This window comes from Caretta caretta, chromosome 1 (genome assembly GCF_965140235.1).
Source record: "Caretta caretta isolate rCarCar2 chromosome 1, rCarCar1.hap1, whole genome shotgun sequence".
NCBI lineage: Eukaryota > Metazoa > Chordata > Testudines > Cheloniidae > Caretta > Caretta caretta.
This window is the reverse complement of record NC_134206.1, coordinates 251,071,609-251,087,408: the sequence shown is the minus strand read 5'-3', so window position 1 is coordinate 251,087,408 and position 15,800 is coordinate 251,071,609. Positions and strand designations below refer to the sequence as shown.

The 15,800-nt window shown below is 41.6% G+C and overlaps 1 protein-coding gene across 5 annotated transcripts in view; it reads left to right on the top strand.

Moving 5' to 3' along the window:
- The window catches only part of KIAA1549 (KIAA1549 ortholog), a 204,986-nt gene that overhangs the window by 179,146 nt on the left and 10,040 nt on the right, over positions 1 to 15,800 (top strand). For 2 of the 5 annotated variants that reach the window (XM_075123048.1, XM_048830940.2), the window contains 6 exons: positions 120 to 134; positions 2,893 to 3,098; positions 4,125 to 4,348; positions 6,814 to 6,958; positions 10,218 to 10,547; positions 11,432 to 11,484. In XM_075123048.1, coding sequence (XP_074979149.1) covers positions 120 to 134; positions 2,893 to 3,098; positions 4,125 to 4,348; positions 6,814 to 6,958; positions 10,218 to 10,547; positions 11,432 to 11,484 — 973 coding nt within the window. The remainder of the gene's footprint in view (positions 1 to 119; positions 135 to 2,892; positions 3,099 to 4,124; positions 4,349 to 6,813; positions 6,959 to 10,217; positions 10,548 to 11,431; positions 11,485 to 15,800) is intronic. The other 3 variants (XM_048830956.2, XM_048830947.2, XM_075123050.1) reach the window with 3 other exon arrangements.

Sequence of the window (15,800 nt, the reverse complement as noted above, 5' to 3'; positions counted from 1 at the left end):
ATGTATCTCACTCAGCACCAGAGCGGCCTTTTTATCATATGTTTTTCTAAATGCCTTTTCTGCTGAATTATTCGTAACTATGGTGTCATCTTTTTGTGCTTTCTCCTTTATGCTGTCAGGAGCAAACAGAGTGGGTAAGTATCCTAGTGTTTGACAGCCTTTGTTTAACTGGCAGTTTTGTGGTACAAATGCGAAGAAAGGTCTTAGAAAGCTTAACTAATTGTATCTGAAGTTTGAGTCGATTTGTCCTCAGAGTCTAAAAACCAAGATTGGTTTTGAGCAATTTACTGTCAGAAAGAATTCTCAACAACACAAATTATATTAAAGGATAATTTGTTTATCCAGTAGCAAGTGCATTTTTTCTAATTGAGGCTTTTTGTTTAATTATGTGATTTGTGATATTTTGACTGAAGTATTCGCAAAAAGAAAAGGAGTACTTGTGGCACCTTAGAGACTAACCAAGTACTCCTTTTCTTTTTGCGAATACAGACTAACACGGCTGTTCCTCTGAAGACTGAAGTATTGTATGCTAAAGTGATCTCTGTTATTCTTTGCCTTTTGGCTTCCTTCCCTGAACAGAATGTGAATAGTTAATATCTTTTAAATGGCCAATATTTATGCTGCTTTGAACTCTGTCAGCTGTTCAGTTTAATGTAGTATATATTTTTAGATAGCTCCTAGCCCTAAGTGATATCATTGTGACTCGTAAATTTAAGTCTTTACTTCCATGGGACTGGATGGCTCAAGGGGTTGATAATTGAATAATGAGCCTTCACTTGTTCACAGTTATTACTCAGCCCAGGTCTGTTGGGACTAAAAATTATCAGTTGGCTATTCAGTGTCATATGTGAAAATAGGTTGGTGGCTTCATTACTGTACCTACTACTGCCCATTGACTACAGTGGACTTTGGACGATGCCCATTGAAGGGAATGGCTGCACTTGGACTTGCTTTGTGTTAAATTAGGGGGACAAAATTAGAGAGCTTAGATCACATTTGTACAAGAAACTTAGGTTTTGAAAAGACAAGCTTTTGCAAAATTCTTAAAACCAATACAAATGCTCAATGTCTTTTGTTACGTTCTAGGGGAAATAATTGTTTTAACAAAGTAGCATTCCTCAGCTGCACTTGGAACCCAAGCCACTGCATTGTTTTAATACGTGAGAAGCTGAAAGTGAAAGTAACTAGAATGGACAGTGAACAGGAAAAACTGATTAGTGTGTTTAAATTGTTCAAGAGGAAAGGAAACAAACACCGTAGATAGTAAAAAGTAAATTAGGTGATAAAAATTATTTATTTTTAATCATCTAAGTTGTTGTCAATAGCATAGATAAACTCAATGAGATATCCATTGGAGATTTGCTATTCATTTTAATATTTAATATTATTTAAATAAAATGTTTAACTCTCTTAATTGTAGGTTAGCAAATTACAGATGTGATGGATCAATTGAAATAATATAATCATTTCAGAGACTTTTTTCCCCATTTAGTATTTACAGAAGGAATTAATTTTTGTCTTTTATTTTTGTGCTTAAAAGGACACAATCGTCTTAAAATATGCTACTTTCTGTATTTGTATTAAAAATAATACTTACGATTATTGGTGCTGAAAAAAATTAGGCAAAATAAAATTCTCTTGTTTTTTCCATGTGTTCCATTAATGCATTTGACAGAACTTTTTTGTATAGTCTATTTCTCTAGTTCATTTGTACAATCAGTCATTTAGGCCTCAGTCCTGCAAATTGTTCAACATGAGCAGCCCCCAGGACCTATGCGGAGTTCTCCTGACTCACTTCTTAGGGCTTCCACAAGCACAGCAGTGCCTTCATGTGGAATTTGTTGTAGGAATAGTGAGTTTTAGTGAGTTTCTTCCTTTGTTTGTGAGTCTTTCATGCAGCAGCAGTGGGGAGAGGAACATATTTTTTTCAAAAAGAAAAATGTTATTGTAGAACCACAAAAACTGGCAGGAGGACATAGGGGCAGGTGTAGTACTTGAAACTACTTTTAATTAATTTCGTTAAATTGACCATATTTCAGATTGACATTTTCTCTGAAATTTTCATTTATAGAATAGGCACCGTGAAGAAAGTTATGGATAAAATTATAAAGGTTCTGACTAAGTGGTATAGTTGCATATGTTACCAATTAGTACAAAAATGTAACAAGATATTTGATGAGCTCGTTATCAAGCAAATGTCCATTGGTTCCCTAGAATGACTCTCTTAAGTATATTTGGATTGTAGTTGTAGAAATTAATTTTCCCAACGTATCAGAGCAAAGCATTGTTTGTACAGCTAAACACCTAATGTTAGACTGTTTACTTTCTGTTGGTAAGAAAAAACAGACTATTAAAAAACTTAAATTTGTAAAAATTACCTCTAAAACTAGATTTTGGACAGATTTTTAAATCTTTGTTTAGTTGAAAAATTGCACTCGCTATCACTTATCTGTTAAAGTATGGCATTTCATAGTTCGAAGTCTTTTATTGGCTTGTAAAACTCCATTTGTGGAATCTGAGCCTTCTTAAGTAATGTTATCAATAGCAATTTGTAGTACGTACTAGAGCATTCTGAATAGCTTTTGGTGGGATAAAACTACTTTGAGATTTTTATCTTTGTAAAATATCAAATACTTGATTTAAAAAAATAAAGAATGATTGTTCACTGTCAGGAGAAAAAATGAAAAAGTTTAGTAATCTGCCGACTACTGAGTAAACTGCCTGCAATAAATCTGCAGCGGATGGAAGACCTCCAGGGCAAATTAAATGCAGCTGCAAAGAAGGCATAATGTTGTAGCACACCATTTCATGTTATCTTGTATGGCCAGACATTTCACTGAGTTGATCCTAGCTATGACACTGTCTTTTATTTTATTTGTTCTGGTAATTCAGGACCTCCGCAGACCAGTAGTGGAAACGAGCAGCACTCCTCAGCCTCTATCTTTGAGCATGTGGACAGGATGTCTCGTTCCTCAGACGCAAGTAGACGGGTCCCCAGCAAGATTCAGTTGATTGCCATGCAGCCAATCGCAGCCCCTCCCGCTCAGAACCCAGCACTGTCTGACCGAGTAGCAGAGTCCAACAAAATTAACAAAGAGGTATTTTTAAGATAGTGTAGTGCGTGGTGGCTCTGTACATTTGTGTGACACCTAGATGACTCGGCTATCTGGGTCTAGTTCTGCATGCCTCTCCCAGCTGCTGCTCAGTAACTCATTTTGTACTTGGTTGAAGATCGTCTCCTCCCCTTGCTTCTAGGTTAAAAGCTCAATTCGTCCTTTGTGTTGAGTACCTTACATAATATGTTGGAAAGTAAATTAATACATCTAATACCTGTAGACAAGGAAGTCCAGGAAATGTAAATTTAACTACTAGGAAAAATCCTGCTATGAACATTTGTCTAATGGCTTTTTTATACTTTTGTAAAAGATTATAGTGGGTTTTATTTTTCGTGCTTTTTGTGCACCTCAACACAGTTCCAACACAAGCACAGTGGCCATTAAGTGCCTGATCCAATATCTACTGTAATCAATGGAAAGAGTCCCATTGACTTCAGTAGGTGTTGGACCAGCTCTAAAAGCACTGGTCTACGTTTAAACTAGTGACCTGAAGAACCTATTGCCATGCCCTGGACCATTCCACTCCTCCTTCCCTCTTCCAACTGTGCTCCTCAAGCAGCTCCTTAAGTTCTTGCCCCTTGTATTATGAGGTTTTTTTTAAAAAGGGAATCAGAGACAGACTTTGGCTATAATTATCAAATCTCTCCTATGATGGGTGCAGGCAGACATATGCCACGTACACCCTTGGTTGCAATCTAATTTTAATGGAGCAATGTTTCTCATGGCAACTGGCAGGACTTTTTGTTATCCATCACGCCTTTTATAAACACTCTGCCACTTGTCTTTAATTTCACCTGCTGTGTTAGTGATTATACCATGTCTGATAGCACATCTACTTGGGGAGATTATGGGTCTATTACCCGCAAAAGGACGAGATAACTGAGGGAGGACCTGTGTGCCAATTTCAAATTGCTTGCTTTAGCTCTGGCTCTCCTTTTTATTGCACAGCAGTAATAGGCTCTATTTGCAAAAGTGTATCTCATGGTTTTCTCTTTTTCTTCCTTTAAGATACAAACAGCTCTGAGGCATAAGTCTGAGATCGAGCATCACCGCAATAAGATCCGTCTTCGAGCCAAGCGCAAAGGCCACTATGAATTTCCAGTTGTGGATGATGTGATTGTTGTTGACGCCAAAGAGCAGCATAAAATATACCGCAAAGCGCAGATGCAGATTGACAAGATCTTGGACCCTGGAGGCAACGTGCCTACTGTTTTTATAGAACCCAGGAAGAGGTACAGACTGAGAGCAAGGGGAAGATTCAGTCTCCTTTAGAATCAGTGTCAAGACTTGCAAACTGCATCAGGCCTGTATTTCTGCACTTGGAGAGCTTAGAATCATTTTGTTCCCTAAAGAACTTTTGGGTTGGAGAGATGAAAGGGTTGGGGTTATTCTGGGTGTTTTGGTCTAGTCAGTACATGCCAGAGGTTTTTTGGGTGGTGGTTGGGTTTTTTTAACAGCATTCAGAGGGCCATGCGTTTTTTTTTTACAGGTTCTCATGGACATTTCTCAATAGCGGAACCAAACATACCAAAGCCATTTTTAAGGAGATGTTTATTATTTGTGCCGCTACTTTTGCACACTCTTTTTCATTTAGTAGCTGCATAACATCACATGGAAACTGTCTAATTCCTCTAGTGTAATTGTTAAATGCAACGTAATTTTGGGAGCAGGCTGAAGCAGAACTACTTAATCACACACTATCCCCACACCACCACCACAATTCGTACTAAGTATCACAGGTAACAAACCCAGGGTGAAACAAAGTTTGAATTTACTTAAGAGCACTAACAGAGACTAAGGAATAAGAAAAAAAAAGTAAATGGCAAAGAATACTATTTTCGTATCAAAACAGAGAAAAACATGCAGTCAAGAGACCATGAAAACTAATGATAAAATATACAAAAGTTCAAATTTATCTTTAAAACTCGGCAAATACCAGACAATAAAATCCCTTCTTCCTTATTCCTTCATGGTAACCAGATGCACACAGCACTTAACCCATCTCACAGATCTTCCCTCCTGGTCTTATATGTTAAGACAGTGTCTGTTCTGTGTCTTCTGTGGGGTATATGGACACAGGGGGCTCTTTCTCTTGAGTTCCAGGTTCCCTAAATGCAGTCCTGCCTGGACCACGTTCACACTGAGAACAAACAAAACTTTTCCTCCACTGTGTCTTTCCTTCAGCTGACTTAGCCCTGGTCTACACTGTGGGGGGTCGACCTAAGATACGCAACTTCAGCTACGGGAATAGTGTAGCTGAAGTCGGCGTATCTTAGGTCGACTTACCTGGCCGTGAGGACGGCGGCGAGTCTACCGCTGCTGCTCCCCTGTCTACTCCGCTTCCACCTCTCGCGAGCTGGAGTTCCGGAGTCGATGGGTGAGACGCGATAAATGGATCCCCAATAGATCGATCACTACCTGCTGATCCGGCGGGTAGTGAAGACCTGCCGTTACATACATCAGTTTAAAGCTCAGCGTAATCTCTGTTCTGCAGTCTGACGGTTACTTTGTTAGCTCCATAATGCCATCATTTAGAATGCTGCAAGTCTGGAATGAGGAATATCGGGTGTTAGGGAAACTGAGCTGGGACTGGCTTGGCAAGAAGAATGGGAATGGACTGGGTGAGACTGGGACAAGGGAGACTTAGTATTTGTGAAGCAAGGAGACTGGGACTGGGATAAGAAGCCTGAGTGGAGCCTCACTGGAGACTGCTGGTTGAGGAAAACAAGACAGGAACAAGGAGCTGGGGTGGGAAGATACAAGACTGGGATGGTGACAGGACAAAAGGTCTCAAGACCTGGGGGGAAATGGCAGTAGAGTCTGTGTCCAGTAGAGCACAGAGTTCCTATATGGTGATGGACGAGTCAGTTAAACCAAACTTTTCACTGGTGGTCAGTTCCTCATTTTCTGGGTGACTAACTTAAGACCCTGGGGTCTGATTTGCAGAATTCCAGAGCACTTGCAGCTTCAACTGAAGTCAGTGGTGAGACTGCTCTGAACATACAGAATGCTATATAATGCTAGGAACACTGAAAAATCAGATCCTAGGTGTCTCAAACTGGGCACTCAAAATTCCATTCCATCATACAGGCACTATAATAGGATTGACTGCTTATCAGATTCTGTCATTCAATTGTATTAGGGAGTATTGATTTACTTTTTATGTAGTTTTATTTCTTAAAAATCCTAAAAATATGAATTGTAAATCAATACTCTCTACTGTGATTGAAGGAGACTGGAAGAATATATGAACTTATTAAATATTCTAGGTGCCAGCCAAGGTAGAAAAATTGTCTTCCAAAGCAAAATTGTACACTCATTCACTCACGCACAGGCTGTGTGTAGCGATAGCATCCTTGTCACCAAGGTCATTCTCAGAAGTATGTTGATGCTTTGCCAAAGGATGACCAAATGTACGTTTCTCTTTTTGTTTTAAATCCCTCCTTTATGACATAATTTTTGGCATTTTTCATGTAGAATTACATATGACTGAGATATTTCACTATATTTCATAGGAGATGTCCCTTGCCTGAGGACTCTCCAAAATGTTCATGTGCAGCAGGGGGTCATACCTGAAAGGATGCACAGAAGAACTGAGGACAATCCATAACCAGCCATAAAAACTAGTTGTATTTCTAGTAAGACAAAAGGTGCTGAACTTTCTCTTGGTCTTTATTTCTCTCTCTTTTTTTTTTAGTTCACGTGCAAAACGTTCTCCCAAGCAGCGTCGGAGACATCAGATAAATGGAAGCCCTATTGATGCTGAGAAGGACAGGCTAATCACCACCGACAGTGATGGGACATACAAAAGACCACCAGGAGTCAATAATTCTGCATATATTGTATGTTTGTCTTTTAGATGACAGGAATACACTGATAGTTCTTACGATAACTGTGACTTAGGTGAATCTCCTATTTTCCTGGTATGCTCTGAGTGGCTACTTTATATGCTAATTCCATTTGGATGAAACTGAGTGAGTCAAGAACTTCCTATGCAGAATGTTTGGGTAAAATAGTAAAACCTGTCATTTTCCACTCGTGCTGGTGTTGCTTGGTCTTCAAAACAGAAGCACTGAAAAGCATTTTTATCAGTCCCAATAAACTATATAATGAGAATTGAAAATGGGGCCATTAGGAACAGTAATCATAGGAAATGCTATGAAATGAGAAAAGGATTCTCCAGTGAGCAACGTTAGAAACTAAAATATAAATCCTGGAAAAGACCCATCACATGAAAACGTGTGCATGCTACATGATCCTTTGAGCACAGTCAGTTCAGTACATTCTAGTCCACATTACCAGTGATTAAATAATCCCAAATGTTATAGGAAATTTTATTCTAGTTTTTCAGGTAGTGAAAAACTGAGGTCCCTCAATGATAGATTTTCTTTTCTTTAAACTTAGATATCAGTGCAGAAATAACTGAAATAATTTTCATACAGTATCTAGCAAATTAGCTTTCTTTCCATGTTAAAAATAGTAACTAAGAACTTTTAAGTTTAATAATATCATGTAGTAAACTGCACTTATTGTGCTTTCTGGACTGGTGCACCCGCACTTTGGCCACTAATCAGTCTTCACTCAGACGCTGCTAACATTCAAAACCTCTGGACAGTTTCAAACAGTTTCCATTTTTTAAAATGTAGTGAAGGACCATAATGTTTCTTTCTGTGGTCTTCATCGGCGTTCAAACATGCGCCATGATCATTTTAATGTCACCCATATTGGAATGAATTCTAGTCCGCAGCTATTTAATTGAGACTTTTCACATAGCAAGCTCAGCCCTTTCGGCACCCGTGGAGAGTTGGTCCTCAGCATTTTAAACTCCCAGTGACATAGAGGGGTGTGGCTTGATAGGTGACACTGCAGCCGGCATGCAGTGGCAAGAAGGAGCTGACACAATAAGTCTGCTACTGCAAGGCTGCGTAACTTCCTGTTACTGAGGAGCAATATGCTCCTGAGGTAAGACCGTATGTAGTAATTGTGCTGGCTACATCAGGCACTGTTGTGAATCCCTTTAGGACGATGCACTTCAGTTCAGCTTCCTCACAGCTAACCGCTTAGCTGTTGAATAGCTCCTGTCCTGTGTTGCTCAGGATAGCCATAATTGTTTCACATTTCAGCTAACGTGGTCAGTTGTTACACAAAGACTCAACTCGCTCCGTAGAGCTGCAAAGGTTCAGAAAGACTTCATTTAGAGCAGGGGTGGGCAAACTACGGCCCGAGGGCCTCATCCAGCCCTTCAGACGTTTTTAATCGGCCCTCGAGCTCCTGATGGGGAGCAGGGTCCGGGGCTTGCCCTGCTCCGCATGTGCTGGGGCTCCGCGTGGCTCCCAGAAGCAGCGGCGTGTCCCCGCTCCAATGCATAGGGGCACCAGAGGGCTCCACACGCTGCCCCTGCCCCAAGCGCCACCCCCACAGCTCCCATTGGCCGGGAACCATGAGCATTCATGGCCCGCCATACAATTTCCATACCCAGGTGTGGTCCTCCAGCCAAAAAGTTTGCCCACCCCTGATTTAGAGAGAGCTAGCTCAGACTGTCATCTTCTAGATAAGAGTCAGCATTCACTATGTGATTTCAGATACATATACATTTACAAACCACATCATTCTAGTGCAGCTCAGTCTCTATCAGGTGGTATGCTGTTCCCCACCTAGTAATGTAGTGAGGAAGCTTAAATTGGCTGAAACAGTTGAACTAAAATGACTCTCTGGTAGAAGAACTGGACCGGTTTGGCTGACATGCACACAGATGCCTTAAATCTCAACTTGGTTTCGATGGTCATAGGATTTAAGGTTAGAAGGCACCACCAGATCATCTAGTCTGACCTCCTGTATGTCACAGGCCACCAGCACCACCCCACATACTAAACCCAACAGCCGAATTGAGACCAAAGTGTTACAGCACCCAGATTAGATTGTTATGCTGCGGGGAGAGAATAGGAGGGACTGAGGTGCACCAGTGCCTGAGACCCCCGCAGTGGCAGGGAAATGATTAAGTGAGATGTACCCAGATAATCCTGGCAAGTGACCCACCCCCACATGCTGCAAAGTAAGGTGAAAAACCCCCAAGATCACTGCAATCTGACCTTGGGGGAAATTCCTTCCTGACCCCATACATGGCAATCAGTTAGACCCTGAACAGGTGAGCAAGAACCAGCCAGCAAGCACCTGAGAGACAGAATGCTTGATGCCACCTTAGAGCACTGGCCCACTCCATCCAGGGTCTCATCTACAGCTGTGTCCACCCCGGATGATGCTTTGGAGGAAGGAGACCAACCCCCGACCAAATTCTCATGGGGGGCAGCGGGAGGAAATCCCTTCCTGATTCCTGCAGGTGGCTGGCTGAAGCTCTGAAGCATGAGCTTTTATAAGACAAAAACCGGAAATGAGCCCTGGCACCTACCATCACCAGCAGTGCTGTCGTAGAGTCGCATTGATCAATTTGTGCTGTTCTCTCGTGTTTGCCGGCACAACTCCTATTAGGAGGCAGTTCTAGAACCTCACCCCTCTGGTGGTTAGAAGCCTTCTTCTGATTTCCAGCCTGAATTTGTTTGGAGTCAGTTCAACCCATTTGTTCTTCTGCCAACACTGTCCTGTAGCTTAAATAGCTCCTCCCCCTCCCGGATATTTACCCCTCCCCCAATGTATTTATAGAAAGCAATCATATCCCCGATCAGCCTTTTTTTTTTGCTAGGATAAACAATCCAAGCTCTTCTGGTCTCCTCTCATAAGATAGGCTGTCAGTTCTCTCCTGATCATCCTAGTAGCCCTTCTCTGCATCTGCTCCGGTTTGATTTCATCTTTCTTGAACATGGGTGACCAAAATTGTACACAGTATTCCAGATGAGGTCTCACCAGTGGCCTCGTACAGTGGCATTAACACTTCTCTGTCTCTACTGAAAATGCCTTGCCTTTTTCACAACTGCGTCCCACTGGTGGCTAATAGTCATCCTGTGATCAATCCACACACCCAGGTCTCTCTCCTCTGTTGCTTCCAGCTTGTTCTAATCCTTATTCAGAAGTTAAATGTCACTGACTTGAAACTGCGTATGTAAAAGTCTCTCTGACTCCTGGTTCCATTCTCTGTCTTCTCTGTAGTCTGATCCTGACCTGCCTGCAGAACCACAGACACCTTCTTCTCTTGATCTCGGGAAGTACCCAGGCTTGCCTCCCCACCCAGCCTCTCAGTACATCCCTCCACAGCCATCCATTGAAGAGGCCCGGCAGACCATGCACTCTCTCTTGGATGATGCCTTTGCCCTGGTGGCTCCCAGTAGCCAAGCAGCCAGTTCCACTGCCATCACATCACCTGGGGTCTCTGCGGGACAGCCGGTAAACAACACTCCTGCTCGAGCAGGGAGGGGAACCACATGCCCCCACTGGGGATCACCATATGGTCCAGCCCAGGCAGTAAACAACCCATTTAGTGTGAGTGATACATCTTGAAAGGCTTTTCAGGGCAGGGTGTTAGGACCAGTTGAGCCATGGTCACTATTGTTACACCTTTTAGATCAGGGTTCATCACGGATATTGAGCAATTACTGGAACCAGGGATATCTGTGATGTGAACAGTTACCAAATGGGGGATTCACTGTTTAAACCATCCTGTGAACTTTTTTTCTCAGTTGGAGGCAGATAGGAGTTCTCTTTTAAGAGAACACTGACCTGGTCCACTCAGTTGTGATCTTTCACAGATCAGTCTTGGTATTTAAATGAATAACATTTCTTTTCTAAAGTCTGTTTTAGCTTAGCACCTATTTAGAGCCCACGAAGATAAAGTTCTAAGTATTTAGGCAGAGTTTTCCACCAGGACATTTGAGACCATGACATCCTGATTCTACCTCCCCTGCTCTAACCATTAGCTGATGCTCCTGTATGAAATTGTAAATAGAGTTGGAAGTCTGTTGTACAAAATAAATCATTTTAGGCAGGATAAATTAAGATCTAGCACTACCTGTGTGCCATTGGCTCCCCCCACCTTCACAAGGTAAAATAATAGCTTAGCTTTTCGTAAAATTTATATTAAATACACATTGTAGGGGGCCTTAAGCTGCAAGTCAGAGAACACATTTTCAAAAGGTGGATAAGCCACATAAGGAGCATGGGCAAACATAGAAGAGCTGGTTGTCCTGTTGGAGCTGCACTTCCCAGGTCTTCTTGTGCCACTTAACAAAAAATGTTTGTAAATCTCTGTCAGTAAACTTGCAGTCAGCTCACATGTAGGCCCGGCAATTGGGTCTCATTCAACCTGTAAAACACTGACTGAAATTCCCAATTTATTGATTTTATTTTTATTAATTTATTTCCAATAGAGATACGTGGAATTTGGAATGACTCCTCCAACAGCGCCGGGTCTGCTGCAGAGGTACCTTTCTGTTCATGGAATTATAATTATTATTTATATTACATTAGCTCCAAGAGGCCCTACTGAGATTGAGACCCTACTCTCTTAGGTACTGTGCAAACTCAGGGTGTCAAACAGATGGCCCACAGGCCAGATGCAGCCTGCATAAAGTATTTATGTGGCCAACATGACACACTTGGATTATGTAGATTCCAAGCTTTAATTAAAAAACAATAAATTTCAAGCCTTCATGGCTGCGAAGATAACCTTCCAAATGTGAATGGAGCATACCATTGAGTGCCAGAGTCTGCAGAGAGCCTGAAACAATGACATCAACATGTGTAACATGTTAATTTCATTGGAGTGGCATTTCTAAAGCCCAGTGATGAAGAAATGTCATTGTCAACCTTAACTGTTCCATTGCTGATCATTTTAATAGATGGAACAGAAAAGAGGGTGGGAGCTGGGAGTTCCTGGGAGGGAAGAGCAGAAGGAAGAACGAAAGACTTAAGAGAAGCCGGAGGGAGGGGAAGGAAGAAAAACACAGGGCAGGAGTAGCATCGGCCCAAAGGGGAGCTGATTATCTCAATGAACGATGCTGAATATGTCAAAAAGTTGCTGAATAAATAGCTAATAAATAAAAGTTTAGTTACTACATAGAGGCTGTCTGTATCTTTCACTTAATCTCTGCGCAAACCTCTCTCACTGATGTCAGTGAGAGATGCACTGTGGATTGAGGAGAATATGAAGTTCTGAATTTATATCCTGGCCATGGGCCATAATTAAACAAGTAATTAAACTCTCTCATCTGAGTAGATTTGACACTCTTGGTATAAACACGTATTAAGAGAGAGTCTCTGTCCCAATGAACTTACACTCTAAACAGACAAGACAGACAAAGGGTGTGAGGGCAAATGGAGCACAAAGAGGTGGAGCCCAGAATAGAGGTATCCTGCATACCAGTCCAGTGCACTCTCCTTTGCACTAAGCTGCTTCTCCTGTCTTTGTTTCATTCATATAACATGTGTAAGCTGTATGCCAATGATAGAATGCTTTCTTTGTTGCTGGGCAGCCACTTTTGCAATGGTTAAACGAATGGAAACTCCATGCTTGTTAACTCTTTTTATTCTACTGCGCAAATGGAGATATAGGCCCCAGTCCTTTGAGAACTTCATGGATACACCCCTGCAGTTCTCATGCCAGAGATGGGAAGTTAGCCATATTCTGAGGACATGTGCTTGAAGAGAAGTTTGGAAGGAACTGTACGATCCCTTCCATATTTCTCAGTGCTCTGCTCATGGTGCAGCAGCAGGCTATAGGAAGCTCATACTTTGCAGTCTCAGCTAGATGGAAAAGCACTGTGGTAATTAGGGGAGATTAAGGTTTGTGCCAGATGCTGAATGAATAGTGGAACACTGCCCATGCTCAAATGTCAGATGTTAATAATAAAAAAAATTAAATTAACCAACAGTAAATCAGAGCAACCAAATGTACTTCACTCCACACAAAGACTCCCTCTTGTCCATTCCCTCTGCCCTCTTGAAAAGCCCTGTAAATAAATGGTCTTCCCTGCATGCATTATAGATTAAGAGATTCAATTTATTTTGGGCCAAGTGGGGAATAAATTCCAGAGCAAAGGGGGCCTCTCAGAGAAGGCCTGGTAGCAAGCCCACCTGTATAAAATCAGTGGGGATCTATCTCGTAGGCTCTCCTGGCCCTGCTGTGGTAGTCTCATATGAAGATGGAGGTGAGAAAATCCCAATCTATATAGATATATAAGGGAAACATTATTCCTCGTAGGTTTACAACTGATAAATACCTCCCTTCCCTCCCAACTCCAAATTTACTATTTGGCTTTCCCTTTAATTCCCATATAATCACGAATGTTCAATATACATTATCAAGTGGGAGCAAGTTACAATCCCAAAAGCTTACCCCAGTAAAGGGAAGATCACCTGCTAACCTTGGAGACAGATGTGTCAGAGCACAAATTCTCCTCAGGACAAAGCTCCAAGAGAAAGTCAGGGTCTGATTTATACATAGTGTATTACTTCCTTATTTTATTTATTTTAAAATGAATGTAGTTCTTGGAGAAGGGCTGTGCTGACAGTCCTAGGCACTGAAAACCTCTATCTGCAGAATGGGGATGGACAGTTTTTCCCTGCCCATGGGACTGAGACTGAAAGGATCACCTCTAGAAGGAGAGAGGGGAATTTAGTCCCCATGCACATTTGCTCTTTGAGGTCTTGGCTGATACGGCCAATCATGACGTGAGAAGATGATTTTGTGATTGAGACACTAGCACATTAGAAACTGTACTGAGATCACCAGCTCACTGTATGTAGATCACCACTAGGCATCAATGATTAACAATTTTCATTCACTCTCAACCTGTCTCAGATTTAGAGAGGCGGGCTAATAGTGAAAGGCTCCGTAGCCAGTTATCAAATCCTTGAACAAGGCAGTACCTTCACTGTGTATTACTTTTTCAAAAGGCTCTGAGCCCCTTGGTACCCGCAGGTTGAATTTCCTTAAGTTAAACATTAATACCACAGATGGTGGTGGTGGTGGAAACCCAGGACCTGCTAGTGCCATAGGGTTAAAGTAACAACCGGCAACTTCATTGACCTGCACAGGAAGGTTTCTTTAAAGACCGTATAAAATACCACAGCTTCTTCATTTTACATCGTGACGGAGCAGGGAAGAAATGTATTGTATTCTAGTAAAGAAGGTTACACTCATTTCCTGAAGACAAAGATAATGAAACTGGTAGAAACAATGCAGAAACCTATAGAAATAGGAAGGGGAGTGTTTTGAAATCACTACAGGTCGACATTATTAACGTCACAGTCCAATGGCTTAAATAGCCAACGCACGGAACAGTGATCGGGAAACCAGATTGTTCCCTTTTCTCTAGACTAATGCAATCAACATATTTAATGGGCTGGAACCAACCTGGGCAGAAAGGCAAAACGTATTAAGTTAGGTCACTTACTTACTGTGCTGATACTGGGGCTTGGCAGCCATTATCATGGTATGAATGTTGCATCGTGCGATAGACATACACTGATCTTGAGCATGCTGAGAATGTCTAAATCTAAAAATTGATTTGCAAAGGGTTTTTTCCAATTAAATTGGCTAGAAGTGAAACCTTTCCATTGAAACTAGAGAAGCCAGATGGAAGGCTGGTCTGGAAAATAGAAACCAGGACTGGAAAGTCTGTCTGATCCAAATTAGGACCAGCAATAGCTAGGTAATGATACAGGTATCCATTTTGCATCATCTGTCATGGATGTCTAACTAGTGGTAAAGGGTAGTTAAAACCATCATTTATTATAATGGGAGGCTTGAGGAGAGCTGTTAAACATGAACTTCTTTCATCTACAGAAAGAGCAACAGTAATGGAAATATCCCCCTCAAAAAATAATTTTGCACAAAAATAATACCCTCAGCTGTAATCTTGGGAGGATATTTCCTTTGAAAGGAAACATCTAAAATGATTCTAATAGATTATTGATTATAAGGTTCCAGCTTGGTGGTGTAGGCATGAAATACCATATGGGCGCTTCTCTCACTGTTGCACTCTTACTGGTCCCCAGATAACAACCCCAAATAGGCATCGTTAAACCCCTTTCAGACATGCATTTTAATGTCCCATGATGCTTGGAAAGCTGGTTCCAAATCACTTCTCTGGAGTTGCTGAGTAGATAATTAGGAACAAGTCCATGGGATATAGGGGGAGAGTGGCTGTTCCAAACTAAAAATGTTTCTCTTGAACCTTTCAGAACTCTTTGTTAGGCTGTATCCTAAATGACTAAAGTATTGTATTTTAAATTACTGGTTTCTCTCTATTAGGTTCCACATCCCATTACCAACTTTCTGAGTCATGCAGTCCTCTGAGCCTTTCTTATGTAGGTCACTGGTTCAAATGCTCCCCAGGTCAGCAATGGCTTGAGTGAGATACAATCAGATGACTGTTTGGTGGTCCATGTTAATGAGTGGAATAAAAATCTGGGGAGAATAAATAGCCCAATTCCTAGGAAAAAGCTACTCAGACACCAGGGTGATGAGCATAGTATAGAAACTTGGGTCCCAGTCCTGTAAAATGCTCAATCTGGGCACATGAGTTCCTGCAGAGCTCATTGCAGGACTGAGGGTGTAGCCAAATGGGAGTCCATGTCACAGAGAGCACTCTCACAATGAGCACTGATTGGCACCATGTTGACACACTCGGCAGAGAAACTGAGAATTCGATAGACAGTGGAGTTCAAGCTAATCCTTAAATGTGATGTCTCCAGCTCAGGGTGAATCACACTGGTATAACAGTTCAGTGAATA